Source organism: Notolabrus celidotus, chromosome 11 (genome assembly GCF_009762535.1).
Source record: "Notolabrus celidotus isolate fNotCel1 chromosome 11, fNotCel1.pri, whole genome shotgun sequence".
Lineage (NCBI taxonomy): Eukaryota > Metazoa > Chordata > Actinopteri > Labriformes > Labridae > Notolabrus > Notolabrus celidotus.
The window spans coordinates 28,323,588-28,345,418 of NC_048282.1; the positions used below are offsets into that span (position 1 = coordinate 28,323,588).

The 21,831-nt window shown below is 38.5% G+C and overlaps 1 protein-coding gene across 1 annotated transcript; it reads left to right on the forward strand.

Moving 5' to 3' along the window:
- Nucleotides 1-323: 323 nt before the first annotated feature.
- Nucleotides 324-18,743, forward strand: nfascb (neurofascin homolog (chicken) b). The gene is made up of 27 exons (XM_034696036.1): nt 324-373; nt 5,266-5,384; nt 5,481-5,586; nt 5,675-5,865; nt 6,553-6,675; nt 6,765-6,983; nt 9,229-9,340; nt 9,512-9,699; nt 9,775-9,906; nt 10,005-10,148; nt 10,466-10,577; nt 10,675-10,838; nt 11,209-11,356; nt 11,638-11,762; nt 11,845-11,946; nt 12,051-12,248; nt 12,731-12,801; nt 12,876-13,098; nt 13,355-13,470; nt 15,058-15,268; nt 15,354-15,476; nt 15,859-16,032; nt 16,146-16,277; nt 16,357-16,426; nt 17,249-17,260; nt 17,509-17,544; nt 17,654-18,743. The coding sequence occupies exons 2-27, from the start codon at nt 5,309-5,311 to the stop codon at nt 17,886-17,888; spliced, it is 3,543 nt and encodes a 1,180-aa protein (XP_034551927.1). The 5' UTR covers nt 324-373; nt 5,266-5,308; the 3' UTR covers nt 17,889-18,743.
- The last annotated feature ends 3,088 nt before the right edge of the window (nt 18,744-21,831 follow it).

Sequence of the window (21,831 nt, forward strand, 5' to 3'; positions counted from 1 at the left end):
AGCTGGACGACACCTCAACTTTATCCAACAACTAGTTCATGACATCAGATCTGTATTATTCTCCCATCACAATGAAGATGACGTTATATGTGTGTGGGGATTTCACAATGGATTTATTATAACAGGCTCTCGGGCCTCGTTGGTCGTGTGACCAAAGCTCGGGACCACCATCCTGGTGGGCAGCATGGGCATTGGTTATCTTGCCTGGTATCTGCTTTAGGATGAAAAAGTAACTATTAACACCACAACAGGATGCTGCTGTAAAGGAGAGGATGACTGTGAGCATGATGTTACGAATCTACTGTGACAGAAGATGAAAAGAAAGTAGGACTTTTCAGACCAAGAGGACCAAGGAGCAGAGAAAAAACTCCAGGTAGGATCCATTATCGTCACTATTTGTAATTTTCAGCACTTCTTTTGCATATAAAGTATGCCGTATTAAATCCCACTCGGACACTTTGGAGATCTGTTGAGAGTATAAATGTGTGAAGGAGTGTTTTAATTCTCCCAGCTGTCGTTCAGGACACTTGTCAATGGAAGTCAAGGTTTGAATGATGTCATTGTCTGAGTTGAGAAGTGGGATGGGTCTAAAAGTGCATCAGCAGATTTTTATGAGAGTGAACTCAACATCGTTCAGCTCTCACACCTGCCAATGAGATGACTTTACATTATATTATATGTGCCAATGTACTTTTGACTCACTATACTGACTATAAAAACTGCAATATGTTTACAATATGTTTGTTGAAAAATGACTCGAAGTTTACCTTGGTAATGCACATTTACAGAACCATCTACCAGGTGCCCTATATTAGCTATGCCAGTAGCATTGCTGTATCGCTGACAATTTCGGTCTGCTGATAGATCCACTACTTTAATGCTTGCTGAATTATTTCTGAGAATTTTACAGTGTCATGAGATATTTGCTGATGTTCTTGGTCGTAGAGGTCTGAACTCTTTTGAATTAATAATAATAATAATAATAATAATGATAATAATAATAATAATAATAATAATAATAATAATAATGATAATAATAATAATAATAATAATAATAATAAGAAGAAGAAGAAGAAGAAGAAGAAGAAGAAGAAGAAGAAGAAGAAGAAGAAGAAGAATACATTTTATTTAAAAGCGCCTTTCTCAACACTCAAGGTCACTGCCCAACAAGATAAAGTAACACCAAGCTAAAATGAAGCAGTGAAATGCTTCTCCTAACCTTTAATTTTGCGTCATTAAGAGGTTAACATTTGTTGTTTTGATTTAATAGAGTTGTTGAATTGCTATTTGATTTGGTACAATCATTACTGTATCTCCTGCAAGTAGAATTAATGGGTGATTCAAATTATTCAAATGAAACCTATATATTCCAAGTTACGTTTGGCTTATGACCACACTTCTGCAAATTAATTACAACATTTGTCTTGCAATGATAATGATAATGGGAGCACAAAGCTACCTGCTTAACAGCAGTATGATAGCAATGTAACTGTAAACATGTTAACATAGCAGCATTAGCATTTAGCGGCTAGCTGCTTGCAATGCAATGTCTTGTTACAGGAAGCTCTGATGAATATGTTTCAATTGCAGCTGTTGAATATGTTGTTTGTTTTAGTAAACTTTTATGTCACCTTGAAGTTAGAATTTTTCTGCATGACGTTTTAATGCACACTGCTGATGAGTTCATGTGTCAGTGCTATGGAGGTTCTCTCCAGCCTTCTCCTGTGCTCGCCCTGATGCGGTGACGTCATACTGTGAATGATAAGGTGCTCTGATTCTGAACAGGCAGCTTGTGCTGTCGAACGTTCCCCTCACACATGCCATCTGCTCTTACCCAAGCCCTGGCCAACACGTGCCAAAGGGGACCCTGTTAGCATAGAGACCTTGTTGTCGTCACTGAGCTGCCTCTGTCCGTCTCTCTGCCTCTTCACTGTGCAATCTGGTGCATGGCACTGATCACTGCTCTCTGCCAGGCCTGCTTCAGTTCAATGTATGGGCTGGAAAAAGCCCATTCAGGGAGCCAAGAAGCTGAACATAGCCCCTCTGCTTTTGTTCTCTATGTGAGGCATGTCAAGTTTTTTCAGCTGTGAGCGTCTAGGACGGGATCAAGGCCAGAAGAGGCAAAGCACCAGCGCTGTTATAGGAGCTATGAAACAAAATTAAATCAGACTGCAGGGTGTCAAATCTTACAAGAAAAGTCATTTATTTGTAAAGACTACAGTTTTGAAAAATTATTTCACCTTATTTTACCCTCCCTATTCCATCACTAAGCTATTGTTCATTCAGTGCTGCTTTGTATACACAGCCCCATGTGGATGCCTGAATGCCCACACAGGTCAGGACTCTGTAAGATGGCTTTTGTTTTACACAAATACAGCTTCTCCTGTGTTTTTGGCACTTTGTCCCAGGAAAAAAAAAATGCTCGTTCACTCTGTAGGCTTATCTCAGCAGAATGGTAATGACCTTTCCCCCTCACAGGACGTGATTGTGAATATATATTGGTATTATGGGAAATTGTGGGAAATTTAAAGCTCCTGTGAGGAGTTTTTTGCTGGTCATAAAACAAACTGATATTGATACTGATGTGTCATTATGATCTACGAAAGCCAAAAATCATCAGTGTAGAGACAACATTGGAAAAAAGATGTATTGTACAGCTTTGTCCACGGGGCGCAGAAATCATTGCAACCTGAAAGTTCAGCACAGGAGCTTTAAAATACAGAAGGTCTGTCAAGGTAGTTTTCTATGTTGAATCTACAATTTCACAAAGTTAAAGGGTGAAAAAAATGTGAACTATTATTGAAAACATTTTGAAAGTTGGATATCTCCATCCTCTGGGCCCCTGTCAGGGTTCATGAGTCTTGAGAACTGCCACATGTTAAATTCATACAAGAGAAACAAACAGGTCTTTCATACTTTGTTCCCTGGCTCTCTCCAGTCAACAATAAGGCCCACATTTTGATGTCATCAAAACCAACAGGAATGCAAATTGTTTCATGCTTTCATTCGACCAAACCAATCTGATTTTGTTGACACTGAAAGCAAACATTATTCTGCTCTGGGGCTTAAGGGGGACAAAAATGCCCAGTCCAATCTGTCTTAAAAAAGGCTCAGCTGAAAAACATTCAAACCCCTGTGATACTGTTGTTGTAGCTTCTGGTCTTGTATTGTTTGACAGACTTGTGGATGTTTTTGATGGAGATGGATTGTTCAGAGTTATGAGAGCCTAGTCAGAACAGTGTACTGAAGTGGGTGATGAGTGGGTGGTGTATGGGGCTCATTCATTATTCATGAGATGGGTGGGCAGAGTGTAAGTGGCAGTGACAGACAGAAACTCTATTACTGAAGTGAATGAAGTCCTCAAGGGTTCTTGACCTGATATTTGAAGGTCTGAGGAATTATTTTGGTAAACTGCGTGAACGGGAATAACTTTGTGGAGAGAAGTCAAAGGCAATATTAGTGCAAAAAGCTGCAGAGATGGAGAGGAGAGAGTCGTGATTTGACTTTGACATGAGAGACGTGAGTACTGACAACCTTTTGTTCTGATCATACTTGCATCACATGTGGTTTATTACTTATTCAAAGCAACAGTGTGATGAAGATTCAAAAATAGGCATCTGATGAAGTACTCTGAGTTTATGATTTCCTGTACACAAACATAACCCCATGCTAATCCTATCAGGCATTCAGGGAGTTCACTTTTATGGCAGGCTGAGAAATGTTGATGATGATAAACTCATCTGTCAAAGAATCTGAGTTGTCAGTGGTGGTGATGTAAGTGGTAGAAATACACTGTCTGTATACATTTTAATTTGATGATTCTTCTTCACCCTCACCATCATTTACTCATAAGAAATAGTCTTGTCATCAATCTCTTTTTTTGTTGTTGCAATTGTTTTATGTTTGCTTTATGTACACATCTGGCTGCCAAACAGCAGATTGCCTCTTAGGTAAAGAAAAAACATGAATTTGTAATTGAATTTAACTTCTAAACTTTTAACATAGATTAATAAAAGTATCAGAACTCAAAGATGTTTATAAAGTAAATATACTCTTGTAAAATAAAAGCACTGTGATATGTTTTTAACTGATTTTAAAATAGTCTTGCTCTTACACCGCTGCCTCTCCATGACATACATACAGTAGTAAGATGAAGTTATAAGCAACAAGAATGGTTATTTCTTTATACTGAATTTCATTGCCTGATTATGGGTCACATTTTCCACATGAAAAGCCAAGTCTCACCTGGAAGTGGCTACATTAAGAACTCCACTGGAAAAGGTTTGCAGTGAGAACTGAAGGTGCTTTTCCACAGCAGCACCTTTCTCAAGGAACTACGGACCTTTTGAGGAATGTTTCGATAGCAGGAACCAGGGTCTATATCTAATTAAGTTGTCATTGTCATTCACCTACCTCTTGAAAAGGCCTCTGCTTTGGGGGCAGTACTTTCTGGAGGTCCAGGAACTTTTGGGGGCAGGTCCTGCAATGCTGAACATTTCCCATTGGTAGAGTACCCCTCAATGTTTTTAACTCAACAAATGAATACATTACCTCATCACTCTAACTCCTGCAAAAAGTTGTCTGAGAGTAGTATCAAAAACAGGATCGGTATTTCATTAATTTGCCTTCACAACAAATGCATGTTTTGGCGAGAGCCACAACTGATTTCGATCATAAGGGTCTCAAGAATCAACACAAGAAAATTCCTCACAGTGTACTTTAATTGATCCAATATAGAAATCAAATGGCTGAATATTTTATTGAACACAATTTTCTATATTTTTTGAATACTTTTCTTTCCCTTTGGGTGTAACAAAAGGATCCTGAGTGATTGAATGTGTGACTGATTACTTTTTTTTACATAATCATATCTCTTACATGTGGTATCACCACTTTACTTTGATGGCTGTCTAACATGAGTCTGGTTTCTGCCTGAGGTTTCTGCCTGTTAAAAGCAAGTTTTTCCTCACCTCGTATCTAGCTAAATACTGCGATGTGTAATGCTCATGATTGATTAAGGTGGGGTCAGACTGAGTCTTACCCTGTCTTGAAGTTGGGTCTCTGTTCATAATTTGACATAGAGTGGTCTAGACCTCCTATGTTTGTAAAAGCGTCTTGAGGTAACGTTTGTTGTGATTTGGCACTATACAAATAAAGGTTGATTGATTAATTGATTGATTGAGATTGGTGTTCTTTTGCCAAAGCTTTGAGATGTTAAGCAAACTGACCTTTCCTGTTTCCTGTTTTTCTTCCTTTTATTTTAAGAGTTGGTAAAGGGAAGTGTTGCTGGATTCCATGCACTGTAAAGATGGGGAAACTGTTCACACCAGCGCTGCTGCTACTTCTATGGCAGGGTGTTTGGAGTTTGGACATTCCTCTGGAAAGTGAGTCACTAAAAAATAAAACCCTGATGTAATTAAATTATTGACACATCATGTATGTTTTTCAAATACTAAGCTGATTTATTCCTTTGCCTGCAGTCAGACAGCCTCCGACCATCATAAAGCAGTCTCTGAAGGAGCACATTGTTGACGCTAGAGACACCATGGTCATTGAATGTGAAGCCAAAGGAAACCCCCATCCCATGTGAGAGCTGATGACGCCTGGTGAGCAGTTTAGTAAAATCTGACATAATCTGCAAACCACCTCATCCAGATTTCTGTCTCTTTTAAAGTTTCTCATGGAGGCGGAATGGGAAGTACTTCAACATAGCACGTGACCCTCAAGCGTCGATGCGAAGGCGCTCAGGGACGCTGGACATTTACGCCTGGAACGATCCAGAACAGTATGAAGCAGAGTTCCAGTGCATTGCTTCCAATGAGTATGGATCTGCATACTCCAACAAGATCATGCTACAACTATATAGTAAGATCAGTTTTATGTGTATAATGTTTCCAAAACTGATGTACCACTGACTCAGATGTACAGAGACAGCAGAGTATGTATGTAAACTGCAGTCACTGCACTGTATGTATTCAGTATGTAGGATGGTACTTATCATGCATTACAGCAGCTTCTTGTCCAAGGGAGCGTTTCAATCTAGAACCTGACCACAAGATGTCACTAAATATTCACATTTCTACACACTATACCTTTAAGGCATAGTACTGTAGTTTGCCAGAATAGCTCAGGGCTGCAGATTTTAGAGAATCAGGAAAAGAGTAAATGGTGTTTTTGTTGGGGACTATTTTTAGCCACAGATCTGATCTTCTCTTTTAAAGACAACAACAGGATTAAGGGCCAAGTGCCTGACTTAAAATACAGTACTGAAACTGTGCTCATGTCAATCCTAATGATGTAACATGATTCCCCAGAGCAATAATGTGGTTTAATGATGAATTTAAAACCCAATTTTGGGTGGGATAACAACAGTAGAGCTCTTAGTCAGCAAGAAATAAAGAGTATCAGGCAACATATACACAGGTAATACACGTTTTCAGACTTGACTGGTTGGTTTTGGTCTTTACAAGAGTTTTTCTAGCCTGTGTCATCAAACAACAAAACCTGATTTTTCTAAGTGGATTCATGGACTGTGTATGCATCTGTGTGTAGGAGCTCCTGTGTGGCCGAGGGAGATTCTTGAGCCTGTGGTGGTAAGCGAAGGCCTGCCTTTAGTCCTGTCATGCGACCCTCCACCTGGCCCACCTAAACCTGAAACCTACTGGATGTCTAGCTGTAAGTGTCTCTCAAAAGTTCCATTCAAATGTGTATTAATGTTTTCTTCCTGTGAACTGACTTCATTTAAAAATGATGTTGTAATGCAGGCTCTTATGCAAGACCTTTCAACTGGCCCATTCAGACGGCTTTCCCCACCATGCAGCCTGTGCGGCCGGACCGCAGGGTGTCCATGGGAGTGAATGGAGACCTGTACTTCTCAAACGTCTTGTACAATGACTCAGCTCATGATTACTGCTGTAACGCTCGATTACCTTACAAGAATGTCATCCAGCAGAAGATGCCTGTGGTTGTAAAAGTCATTACCAGTGAGTATCATTACATGATTATACTTATTATTATATTTCATTGATCCTGAAATATAATTACATGTCTTGTTAGTACATTGCCTTCCTTGGCCATGCTTATTTTTGAAATTATACTTCACGTATTTGCTCTTGAAACTTCTTTGAAAGCAAAGTAATCCATTCTGTATCTTTAGACTCAGCTAAATTTATAAGTGCATGGCAAGAGGATAGGATTGTCCTGATGTAGTTGTTTGCCTTCTCTTGCTTTGTGTAATGAACCAGGAATACATTCACTTGGTTAACTCAGTGTTTTTCAACCTTTTATGAGCCAAGGCACGTTTCATACATTACAAAAATCCAGAGTCACACCACTAACCAAAAGTTTTACAAAATGACACATTTCGTCTCTAAATATATGAATTTATTTATCTGAGAGAGGGACTTTGGCTACTTCTTTAACTGTGTTAGGGCGAAGCATCTTATATACAATAGCTTTTGCAGGTAGTATTAATGTCTTCCACAATGTGTGGCTTTTTTGATTTGGCTACGAGTTCAGCTACTAAGTAGCTAGCTTTGAGAGCTCTCGCAGTCACTGTTGTAATTTATTTTCTCAGAAAAGTTGCCTTTTCCACCGCCCATATTACGCTCTTCATCTGGGTTAGAATTTAGTCCAGGGCCCTGTTTGGAGTTTTCATTTTTCCTTTTTGAATATTTATCCATCGCTGTTGTACGCCTACGTCTTGTCACATACACCTCACGCACGCATCATTAATTCTATTGTCTTAAATTAACAAGGTCATAAGTGTGTTTTATTGTCACCCAGTGGATGGGTAGCGCCGGTCATAACATGGACACTATTTAATTACTCCACCAGTCACTACACTGCAGGCACAGACACACTACATGGCAAATTATTTGCATTTTATGCATAATATTTTTTTGGACTAATTAAGTGAAATTTGATAATGTCCCACGGCACACCTGACGATCTGTCATGGCACACTAGTGTGCCACCGCACAGTGGTTGAAAATCGCTGGGTTAACTTAATGTTGGTTAGCAGGCTAAAAAACACGTCTTAGCTAGCAAAATATTAAGCTGTGAGCTTATATTACTGCGCAACAAAGCAATAACGACACAAAAGTATTTGATATCAAACTTGGAGATTCTCTTAAACATACTACATGAATAAATAGCAATTTTACCATAAATAAAGTCCTTGTTATACCTTGTTTTAGATTATTAAAGTCAACCTATTACCAGTGACAGTATGCAGCCAATCAACAACATAGAGAGTGCATTCCTCAAGTATACGGATCCCTACCTTAAATTACCAACTGAAGCTGTATTGTTCTGTATCCTTAATGAATGTTTATATATGACGCTCCATCTGAATGTACCCATTGTTTGTTATGTACATTGATAATAAAGCTGAAGAAAAAAAAAAGTCTACAGGATCCCCAGCAGAGGGCGTTCATGTTACATATAAAATGCCAGCCCCAGTGGGAAGTCAGGTAGAATCATAGACGTCACTGTATAAATAATACAGGTAGAATACATTATGAATAGTTACAACATTGAAATCGCAAAATAAGGGCATTTAGTGTCAATAATGACAAGATTTTGCAAAAATTGACAAGTGATGGCTAGTGGAAATATTGACACACTGCTACACTGATTAATGGAACTGTATCTAGCCTGTTGTAGGTAATGTAAAACTGTAGGCTATCTGTTGCCAGTTTAAGTACAAAAATAAACACTGGCACCTTAAGCAGAAGACAATTTAAGATATTACAATTTTCTAATGAAAACTTTAACTTGAAACTAAACAAAAATGGTGTAAGTGTTACCTTAGATCCATGTCAAGAGAAGGTACAAAGGCTGCACCACTATCGCAATGGACTGCTTAATACATACTTTTTAAATTAGTTTTGTGCATAAATATTATCTCCAAATACTATCAGTTATACTGACCTGACTTAATCTAACCAAACATAGAGACTAACAACAATCATTTTTAATCACTTTGCATAACCTCTAGTGTCCCTGCACTGACTAAACTGGAACATTTTGTTTTATTTCAGACCACACCCTATAATGAATCTTCATTTGCTCCAACTAAACTTACTAATTGTGGTGAGTGTGTGCTTTGCTTCAGCTCTCCTCTTCTTTTTTATGGTCCACTTGCACTGTTTGGGGTTTGTGAATGTTAAAATGTAAATAAAAACCTGGCTGACTGATGTTCTCTATTCTTGTTTTTTCAACCAGCTCGTACTGTGGCCGAAGCTGCCCCCACCTGGCTGTCTCCCAAAGGCTCGTCCAGCTCCATCCAGGTCCTGCAGGGGGAGGAACTGCTGATAGAGTGTGTTGCTGCTGGAGTGTAAGACACCAAGATCACAAAATATACTGACGCTGTATGTTTTTTGGTTAACAATATATTTAGAGCTAATGTAAAATAAAATAGTCCAAAAGTTCTGTTTGTTAATTTTTCGTCCTGTTTGATTTGACAGTTTGATTTCACAAGAGTCACCTTCTTTTTCTCACCATCAAGGCCGACTCCTCGTATCACATGGACCAAAGATGGGGACGACCTTCCAGTAATGCCACGCATGAAAGTAAAAAACTTCAACAAGATGATTCAAATCCCAAAGGCAGCTTTTGAAGATATGGGTGAATACGCCTGCACTGCTGCCAATAAGATTGGATACATCATGCACACGATAACTGTCAGGGTCAAAGGTGAGACACTCATTTTCAACTTCTCCTCTTACTGCTGAATCATTTGGAAACAACTAACATACTAATATTTGACAGCGGCTCCTTTCTGGTTGGAGAAGCCCACTGATTTAGTTTTGGCGCCGGAGGAAAATGGGCAATTGGTGTGTCGTTCTGATGGAGTTCCTCGTCCCACAATCAGCTGGTTCATCAACGGGGAACCAATTGAAAGTGAGTTTTTTCAAGATCAAGTCTACCAACTTGAAATTTGACTGAAAACAAAATCATATGTTGCTTGTATTTTCCTTTTTATTTGTATTTTTCTCCAGCTGCTACACCACAGCCAAACAGACAAGTGTCGGGAGACACGCTGACTTTACGTGGTGTGACTGCTGCAAACAATGCTGTCTACCAGTGCAATGCTTCCAACCAGTTTGGGTACTTGTATGCCAATGCTTTTGTCAACGTGCTACGTAAGTTACCACTCTGTGATCCCAGACTTTTACAAATTAAAATATTGTTTATCAGAGTCATGATGGAGCCATGAGTAATAGATAATAAATAGATGTATAAATAGATAGATAAATGGCACTTGTAAAAGTTTCAGCACTGTTACAACTGTGTAATACAGTCCAAAAACATTGAGTAAATTAATAAGGAATATAGAATGACAACGTTTTGAATTTAGTTTTATAGTGTCTCTAAAAACTGGGTCTGCATATGTACAGAAGATTTAATAAAAGCTTTGAGATTTAAAATTTTACAATTACATTTTTGAATGTTTCTGTAGATGCAACGCCTCGCATTATCGGGCCCAGAAATGAACTCATCAAGGTGGTAGAGGGCAGTCATACCTTCTTAGACTGCCGCTTCTTTGGATCTCCAGTGCCGGACTTACGATGGTGATTACAAGCAGTTTGAGACTTAAAGCGTTACGAATGAATTTAAACATTAGCTCACAGCAAATGCAAATACAGTTTTTTGTTTTTGCACAATCAGGTCCAAATATGGGCAGGGGAATCTTGAAGGAAATCGTTTTAAGACCTACGATAACGGGACCCTAGAGATCAGACGTATACGGATAGAGGACCAGGGGACTTACCTGTGTGTTGTCAGCAATCTGGCAGGAAGAGATGAGAGTCAAGTCCGGATAGAGGTCAAAGGTGAAAACGTCTTTATTTAATTACAAAACTTTTTCGATGAGCAAGGAATTTAAAGAATTGATATTTCAAGAATAAAGTCGTACTTTAATGAGGATAAGGTCGTAAGAGAAAAAAGTGTACATTTATAAAAATACAGAAGTTAGTTCATGAGAAATAATTTGTAATTTAAAATACCATTGACCAACCATTTCCTAAAATGTTGTCTTTTTCCTCACAAATGTATTATTTATTTTGTAAATTTGCAACATTATTCTTGGAATATTACATCTTTATTCTCAATTAATCAACTTAAATTTAAGACTTGATCACTTAGATTTTACATGCCCTAATACTACCTAGTTAATTACTTTATTTCTTCCGTTCTCCTCAGAGCCGACTTTAATTGTGACTAAACCCCAGAGTATGAAAGTCATCAGAGGAACAGATGTGCGCTTCGACTGTGGTGTACAGGCTGATGCAACTACTCCTGTCACAACCACCTGGATGAAAGACAAAAGGACAGTAGCGTATGGCTGGAGGTACGTCTTCTGAGATTCATGAGATAAATACATGCTGTTGTTAATTCGATGTAATGCTCAAGTGTGAACCATGGACTGTATGAAATGATGAGATCATCCACTGGTTTGTGAAAAATGTGGTTTGTGGCATTTTTGCCTGCCCAGTCTTGTTTTGGTGGGGCCAAAGTGATATGCATTTTTCAACACTGGGGGTTGCCACTTGGTCCCACCCAGAAAACAGAATGCAACCCCTGTCTTTTATATGTTTATGAAGGAGGTTGTACCCACTTCTGTTTCCCCAGGATCTCTTTAGATGAATCAAATCTGGTCATTACGAATGTAAACCGAGGTGACGAGGGAAATTACACCTGTATCATCAAGAGTGACCTGGACCAGAAGTCTGCCTCAGCACGCCTAATGGTGATGGGTATGACACGTTTAAAATGAACAACACTTCAACAGCTTGTAAGCATGTAAGCTTTTTAATTTTAGTTTTTGTTTGTGTTAAGACCGTCCTGAACCTCCCACTAACTTGGAGTTGACAGATCCGTATGAACGCAGTGTTAGACTCAATTGGGTTTCTGGTGCCAGCAACCACAACCCGATTACAGGTAACAGCTGTTTAACTAAATACCTCACCAAGTTAAAACATCTTACAAGTTTAATTGATTTTAAGGAGTTCTTTTTACATTTACCACATATTTCCCTGTTTCAGAGTACTTAATACAATACGACGATGATGACTGGTTGCCTGGAAAGTGGAGGAACCTTTCAACGTACCCGGGGAATCTCAACTCTGTCGTTCTGCATCTTAATCCTTTCACCTACTATGAGTTCAGGGTCATCGCCATCAATGAAATTGGAATGAGTCGCCCAAGTCGTGCATCGAAGCGCTTCCAGAGCAGCGGTGCACGTGAGTTTTGATTAAATTGACCAAAAGCTAGCTAATATTTTTTTCGGCACCATATAAGAAACTATTTTTAATTTGGGCTGTTTCCATATACATTTGAGGGATGATTGTGAGTAGAACAAAGGCTGGAGACAGCTAGCCTTGCTAGTTTTTATGCAAAGAAGTTTTAATTAGAAGTTGAAAGTTGAATTTCAATATTACTACTACTCTCATGTTTGTAAATTAAATTGGAAGCAGTGAAGGAGATGGTTAGCTTAGCTAAGCTTAGCAAAATGCTGAAAACAGTGGGACATCTAGCCCAGTTTTATGTTAAGGAAGCTAACATCTGGCTGTAGCTTCTACAGTATATTGATCAGATTTAGAAGGGAGTGGTTATGATCTTTTCATCCCTTCTCTTGCCAAGACAGAACATTAGCACATTTGTTGAAATACTAAGCTCTTCCTCTAACAAATGATCAAAAAACTGAATTTGTGTCCCTGCACAGCCCCAGATGTCATCCCAAAGAACCTAAAGGGTGTAGGTACATGGAGGAATAACATGGAGATCAGCTGGGAGGTAATATAGACACTTTAATAATCTGCATTATCTGATTTTTCAGTGTCTAACACAATGAAATCACTGTGCTTTAGCCTCTGACCTACAGAGAGTGGAACGGGCCTCACCTGAAGTATCTAGTGTGGTGGAGAAGGAGAGATTCTCGGGAGGAGTGGAAGAATGCAACCACTAAATGGCTGAAGTACTACATCTATGATGCAGATACCTTCACTCCTTATGATCTCAAAATTCAGGCTGTCAATGACTTTGGGCTGGGTCCAGAGTCGCCTGTTGTCACTGGTTACTCTGGAGAGGACCGTAAGTTCCTAAATCTACTTTGTTATGGCACGTATAGGATTAGAGTGATTATTAAAGTGTGAAGGTAAAGCTGATTGAGGAGCTTACACTAGTAGATATTCAGCACATTTGCACTCCATTATCTTGCTGGAACACTGGAACCCTTTATAATGATTTACATGCAGCATAAAACAAATATGTTTGTTTGACATGCATGAAGTTGTCATCCCTTCTACTTATCTTCACTGGTTAAAGCAATGATCTCTTTCCTCTTCAGGTCCTGTGACTGCACCACTAAACCTGAGAGTGTCTGAAATTGAGAGCACTCAGGTGACCGCACACTGGGACCCGGTGCCAAGAAGCTCCATGATGGGAGAACTAAAGGAATACAAGGTTTGTCTGTTACAAATTCACTGTTGACTATTATGTATGTTAGCTTAGTGTAATGAGTTTCACACTCTGATTGTAAAGTAATGAAAATGAGCCACGGGTCCTTACCTCCTCTGTGATGGGTGCTGACATCTTGTGCATTTGAAACATGAATATTTGGACATAAATCAGCATAACAACTAACCAATATGACAGAACCCATTTTTGAGAACAATTTCTTATGACATATTTAGTTTTTATATTTTGCCCCATGTCTCGTATATGTACATGGAGGAGGCTTTATAAGCTATACTATACCAGGCAGTAGGGGGAGCTCAAAATGGTTTGACTTCACTTTAGGGGAGCTGTCATGTCAGCCATCTTTTAATGCCGTCTATTTGTTTAGTTATTTAGAAAATCCAGACTCAGATTTATTTATTTTTACAGTCTTCTCTTTCTTATTTAATGATGGTTTTCTTCTCTGATAAATCAATAATGTAACAGTCAGCTGAGGATTTGAGATTTGGTTCCCTTTTTGGATGGTTGTTACTGCCTGTAGCTTTAACATAAAGAGCGTACAAACTGATGCCTGATAAAGGTCCCAACTGAACAAGTAAAACCCTAATCAACTCTGACACTGCTGACAGTGTTACTCAAGGAGGTGCACTGCAAAAAGCAAGCCTTCAAAAACAAGAAAAAAATTACAAAAATTGGGGGTATATTACTTAAACTAAGCTAAATTATCTGCCAACAGAACAAGCAAATTTGGCTTGTCAAGACATTCCAAAACAAGTGAAAATATCTAACCTCAATGAACCCAGAAATACCTTAACATTTGTGTATTTTCACTTATAACAACAGTATTTTTCTTGTTAGAAAAAAAAAAAGAGACTTTTTTTCTCAATATGTTGAAAAATATTCTTAAATTAAGTAAATGCTAATTCCATTATATTTTTTATTTTATTTAACTTTTTTTATTTCTTTGTGGGGGCTTTTACACCTTTTATATGTAGAGGAGAGGACAGTGGATAGTGCAGGAAAGTGGGAGAGAGTGGGGGAATTTTACTCAATATAGGTCATAAAATCTCAGTTACAAGCTGTAATATCTTACTGTGATAATTTAGGACCAAAACACTCAAAACAAGTGAAACACTCATACATAAAATCAGGCAATCTTATCATCATCTTATCAGGCAAAAAATAAACAAATTTCACCCTTATCTGAGATATTCAATCTAACTTAGATTTCAGTTTTTGCAGTTGAGACCACTTTTTGAAGTCACTCGCTTGCTACAAACCCTGTCTTCAAATCATGTTTTATGCACAACAACAGCAACATAATCTGCTCCATCCTAAAAGGATATCACTATAGTGGTATCTTTTAAAACAAAGTAAAAACACAGATGTTAATTTGCCTATCTTAAGTTAATACAACTAGCCTAAAAAATGTTATAAGCACACTCACTGTTTGCACAGATAATTAGAAACCTGAAACTTACAAGAAAGGTCACTTTGCTGTTCAGGAGTCCTTGAAAGAATGTGAAACAAATGATCTGTTGAGTGCTTGCAGACGATTCAAAATGTTGTGTGGTGTTTGTTGTCTACTCTCAGGTGTATTACTGGCGAGACAGCAGCCTGCTGAGGTGGCATAGGGTCAATAGAGCCATGAAGTCGAAATCATTTGAAGAGGAGGGTCCAGAGCCTTCAGGTGTCGTCACGGGGCTCATACCCTATAGCAACTACAGGATGTATATAGTGGTGACAAACAATCGCTTTGAAGGTCCGCCCAGTAATTATATACACTTCTCAACACCCGAAGGAGGTAAGAAAATTCACCAATGTACCCCAAATAACAAAGAACGCCTGAAAGTAATGTTTGTCATCTCCTGCTGTTTGTTTGTCTGTAGTTCCATCTGTTCCCAAATCCTTCAGAATCCAGCAGCGGCATCTGGACAGTATATATGTCGACTGGGAGCTGCCAGCTGAACCCAATGGTATTCTGACAGGATATTCCCTCAAGTATCAGACAGGTACGCCACTCCTACATCTGAAACATTCTCAAAAACCCCTGGAGATTTTTCTATCTTCACAGACTTCACTATCGTCAAAGAATAATGTAGTGTTCTGCAGTCCTCCAAGGAGAAACAGAAGAAGAAATGGTTTGTGGTTTTATTCTACAAAAGCTGGCAAAGGTTTTCAGATGAGACACGAGTCCACGTCTCAGTGGCACATAATAGCAGACTTAGATATGCACTCAAAGACTAGAACACCACTGAAGTGTACTCTCGAGGGGGTAATGAACACTTGTGTAGGCTCTCTCTGAGCAGGTGAGGTACTCAATAGCTCAGCTGTGTTCACTCTACCAGCATCAAGAGTCCTCCTTACGCTCTGTAATTTTCACTCTCTTCACAGTGAACGCCACCAGAGGAGAGGAGCTGCGAGTGGAGGAGTTGCCTCCTAATGTTACAAGTTTCTCAGTCCGGCGATACGACCGCTACACTCGATACAGATTCTCAGTGGCTGCTCGGACTCGGCTTGGGTTAGGGGAGTGGCATACAGACGAGTCACCTCACTACACCACTGAAAGTAATGTAACACTCTCTCTGAGGCTTTGTTGTCTATAAGAAAGTACTTTGAGTGGATATAACTTTGATGAAGTTTGTGTCTAAAATGTGTGCATGCACTTGTGTGTATCTCAGCGTATGCTACAGACCAGGTGGACATCACCACTCAGGGCTGGTTCATCGGGATAATGTGTGCTGTGGCGCTTATTGTACTCATACTCCTCATAGTGTGCTTCATCAAGAGGAGCCGAGGGGGGAAATACCCAGGTACAGAGATTATTCATATTCTACTGAGTCCAAAATTACTATAATTTATCTCTTATAACAGAGGCTTGTTTCATTTTAGTTCGAGACAAGAAAGACATCTCACTGGAGCCGGTGGATGACAAAGATCAGGAGGGATCATTTGACTACCGGTAAGCACTTATGACACCCAGTTAAAAGTTTTTTATCTACTGAACTTTTGTACAAAATCCCAGTTTGGGTTTCCCAAGAAGTGGAATACTATGTACTAGCAGTTATACAGTGGTAATATTATTCAATTGAAGTACTGTATACAATGTTATTGGAAAGGTTTCAAATAACACGTATAGCACTATTATTGTTGTAACTATAACAACAGCAGACCTGTATTTACACCTGTATGATCTGTAGCTGTGCATCAGAATTCTAGTTTGTGAATTAAAGCTGCCCTGTGGAGCCACACTGTTAACAAAAATTGTATTTACATTTAGTAAATTAAAAAAAATAATAAATTAAACATTGATTTTATACATACATAGATATTTATACATTCCCTAGCTAGATGAAAAAATTACTAAGTAAGTATTTTGAAGATTATAAAACCTGAGTTGTTAAGATCCGTGTTTGAAAACCAACAGTTCTCTTTCAATTTATATATATTTTTTTGTGGATTTATGTTTTTTTTTCCCCCATTACCTTCACTAATGAATATTTAAAATAAAAACAACATGTGGACCCACTGATCAAAACATTGCCCTATAGCGATACTAGCAGTCAAAAGCTCCTTAGGGTGCCTTTAATTTTGATTTAATTTACACATAATGCACAGATACAAATCCAGCCTTGTTACTGTATTTATGGCCTTATTTATGATAATTCTTTCACTTTATTTACATAATATCTGTTTTTTTTTCTATTTACCCTACCTTTCCTATGTAAATCTTTATTCCCCCTCCCTATCTCAACCCTGTTCTTTTCCAACTGAATCACTCAAGGTCTCTTGAAAGGTATGAAATGACTAAATATTGACACATTGACTCTAGTGACATTTAAATTGTAAAACCCTACAGGGTACAAACAGCTATTTGTTCATATAGTGTTTAACTGACTGTTTTAAGCTAAAAAAAATAGTGCATTCTTCATGTAACTAGTATTTTAATAATTATTTTGTATGTGGATAATTGATGAAATGTGATTGAACAAATCACACTGTCAAACAAAGGCTGATCCATAACAACCTCTCTTGATATTCTAGGATAGCACGGGTCTCCACTTTGCCCTATCCTCGACGGTATGTCCATGTCTTAAACATTGATACGTCAGAGTGATTTTTATCATCAGTGTTTTCTGTTTCCTCCAATAATCTGCACCTCAAATCAAATCATTGTTTTTTTTTGTAGAGAGGAGGAGAGAGGGCTGCAAAGAGGCCAGACGTCTATCGAGTCGATTATGAAGCGCTCAGACAGTGACGACAGCCTGGTGGACTACGGCGAAGGAGGAGAGATACAGTTTAACGAGGACGGCTCGTTCATCGGCCAGTACACAGGAACCAGGAGAGATATCAGGGAGGTGGACTTTGGTGTTGGAAGTCTGGAGCTCCACTCACCAATGAATACCATCTACTCCCTGGCATGAAACTCAAAACTATAAACCGCCTTCCTTATTTCAATTCAACTTTTTGTCATGTGACTCTCCAAGCTTTGGCCCTTGAACTCCAGCAATGAGAACATGTGGTTCATCTGCAGGAGGGAAGGGCTGGTGTCTGAGATGCAGGCAGGGCAACATTTGTGCATTAAAAGGAGCGTAACGGAGGAGTAGTAAGGACGGCTCTAAGTGCTTATTCATCTGATGAAAAGCAAGCTTTACTTTGTGTTTTTATCGCATTTCCTGTAAATAAAAAAGGCTGTGCATGATCAGCTATCAAAGGATAGAAGGTGCACATAAGAGAGAAGTGGATCAGTTTATCATGTTGATAAAAGTGACTGTGAGGACCAGTTAACCACTTTTATGTCATCTTTTTCTTTAAGCTTAATTCTTTAATGACATATGTTCTGTTTTTCTATGTTGGCTGTGCAACATATAGGCTGCATGGGGTCCGTCTATCTAGTGTCCCCTGAACTTCAACTGCCTCCTCTCTGCATTATACACTGGTGTTGAAAGTGCAGTTAGATAATATAAAAGTGTTGTTTGTGATAGATAAGGATGATAAAATATCTCCAGGGATTTACTGTCACTGTCTTAGTCGGCTTGGAAATATGCTCTGATGAGAGGCAGGAGGTCAAAGGAAACAGCTAGCAGGTATAAACCAGATTTTTTTCTTTCATTTTCTCCACCTTCTTTGCCTTAACTATCTTCCCTTTAGTACTATCCCCCTTTTCCTTTTACTCACCATAGAGATGAAATAAGAATAACTAATCTTGATATCATCTGTGTACTGCAGTTATTTTTAAATGTAAATAAAGTGGAGACATTTATTTCTAATACGGTTAACTTGACTCTGAATGTTGAATCCTGTTTCTCCTATAAAGAGGTAGTTAAAGCTACTGTAAGGAGTTTTTCGCTGGCGTTGTAACTGGGACATTTTCACAACTGTATCATTTCCAGATGTTCAGAAACAACCCCTTGGCTTGGATCGTTTAGACATAAGTCACACACAGCAATCGCACTCACTGTAGCAGAACAAACAAGCGAGCCAGGATCGCCTTGAAGAAGTGCGCTCTTAGCTTGCTTCAAATCAATAGTATTTCTTGACTACTTCTGCATGCTTAAAAGAATGTGCAAATGATAAAACCAACTTTCTGCCTTGTGACAATTTCGCCATAGGCTAACTGGCTAAAGTTAGTTAGCACCAGATTATAGGGTCACTCTTGAAACTTAGCTTCTTCATTAGAGAACACAACTTACACAAGCACAGGTCAGAATTAGGTAAAGAGATAGGATGTTTTAATGTATCCACAAGGGGCGCCAAAATCGACACAAACCAAAAGTTCCCCATAGCAGCTTTAATTTTTTGCCTTACCAATAATTAGTATGACAACAACATCTGTATTGGGATTTTCTTATAGACACACTTCTCTGAGCAGTGTATATTGGCAGTAAAAACACAATTGAATGTTCCTAGATTTTTCAATGATAAACATTTTTGTTAAACTTTTCACTCAGCTCCACCAACACTAGTCTTCCAGTTTGCTAAGCAACACAAACATCATGCTGCACACCTGCTTATTAGTGTATGTTTGTAAGCTACAAGGCATAGTTGAAGCCACATTATTGTGTGTTAAAAAGGGACAAAGAAGAGTGACAGGAAATATCGGGAAGAGAGACTTGGGGGAAGAAATGCACCAATGTTCACAGGTCAGGAGTAAAACAAGCAAATGACTCTGCCTCTGGACATGGGGCACCTATTTTAGTGACTAAGCTAAACCAGTGCCCCAATCCTAATGTGATTTGAGAAAAAACATCAATCTTTGTTGAACAGAAAGGTTTGCTTCTATGAGGGGATTCCAGCTTGCTGCATTGTTCCTTAGAGTACTCAAAGCAGAGTGATCATTAAACACCTCCTGTTAAATTAGAATACGTGTTGGATGCTAACTGTTGTATATTCTTTGAATTTAGTCATTAGAGGTAGGTTTTTACAGGATCTGAGTCATCGGGACAGTTCCATCAATGTGTCACAACAACAGGGTTGAGTCATTTAAAGCTTAAAGCAAGGTTAACCACTTAAAAAAATGTATTCCAGATTTTCCAGAGTTATTTGGAAATATTTATACCACTGTCATGCCTGTGCACAAATAATAAAATCTGAGGGTGGCTCATTTTGCTTCGCATGAACCCACAGTGTATAAGCTCTGTCCTAAGGTAACAAAACATCGATACTTGTGTTTTAAAGCTCATAAATAATCTAGTTGAACCTGCACAAAAAATAAATTAACAACAACTTTTCATTTGGTTGTATTTCAGGATTTTCCAGACAGTTATTTTTTTGCTAAGACTTATAATTTAATGGAGTCTCTCCTGGTTTGCCTCATAGCTTACCCTGCTGTCTCAGTGTGTCCAATCTTTATGCAAAGCTAAGTTAGCTGACTGCTGCAGCTTCATAGGAAACACTACATATGTGAAATTTATGAATATACATCTGTGTGACTCTTTAAAAGACAGCACACGTTGGTACTACCTCATATTTTAAACTGCTACTGTGATCTTTGAACATAAAGCTAAACCTAAACAATGCTTACTGAACTTTGGTCAATTAGCTGCCATAGAAGATAACTCATAGTTACGTCACAAAGCTTATAGTACAGCTTATAGTACAGCTTAATGGGACATCTTATCTATTAACCTCTAGTTTATTGGGCTTCCGATATGATACTGTCTCTGATATCACTGGACTTAAAAGTGCATCATTTTTTAAATCTCAGCACGCCTCTGATAGCAGCAATAAAAGACCCAATTATCGGTATACATTAACACACAAGCCCCTTCTTTCATGTCATCAACATGCCCAGAAAAAAAAAAAGTTTTTTTCAGGACTAAGACCAAGACATGCAAAAGTGATATAATCAAATACTATAAACCATAGGTGATAATGCCTCATTTTACAATTTCATTTAGTCAAATCAGGTTTGGAGCAAATGAGAGTAATGCATCCAAGATGTTGATACATGACTAGAGAAACACATCTGCTATGCAAGGATCAACCAAGCTACACAGAGGTGTATGGTGCTTCAAACATTTGTGCTGATAGTGAATATTAACAGTCAGGCTCATTGATAATGATTAGTTGATTCATTTTTGAAGTTTTCAATTTCAAATGACAAAAAAAAAATGCTGTTACCTATATGTGATCATTTGCTGCTTTTTCATAAATGCATTTTCTGATGATCCGTTTGAAAAGATCAACAAGTAGATATCAATATGAGTTTGAATTGAGGGATTGGGATCACTGATTAGCAAGTTGCTTGAATGAATTGAGAAATGAGATTAACCAATTAGCAAAATGCTGTTTTTTTAAATATTTAAAAGCTTCATATACAGTAGATGGGAAAAAAAGATTAAAATAGCAAACCAAAGGCCAAATACAAGTCAAGTTTGACTCAAGTCCAAGACAAAGATCAGTCCTTAACAACCTGTCTGATAACAGATACTGTAAACAGCAGGACCTGCAACAACAAAGGTTAATATTAAACACACTGATCCCAGGCCTTGTTGGAAATGTTGTGTTGTTTGATCCCTGGAAACTATGCAATTTAATCCTCAAGTTATATAACATACAGTATATCAATTCATACATTTATCAAGCACATCTTATCTGCATAAACTGTCCGGCTGATCTGACCTGTGTGACTTTTCAAAGGCAAGTTTACATAACCTCACCCCCTCTTATCTTCTCTGGCAATGAAAACCATATCATCATCAGTCCTCTTCTTTCTTAGAGTACACTGTCCTCCAACAGCTAACAGTTTCTCAGAGACCATTATCCTATGCTGAAGCATGCTGTAGACATCACATGTATGTGGCCTTTGCACCTGTGCATGGCTATAAAAAGGACCTCCGGGTGGATGAGAGGCAGCTCCAGTCT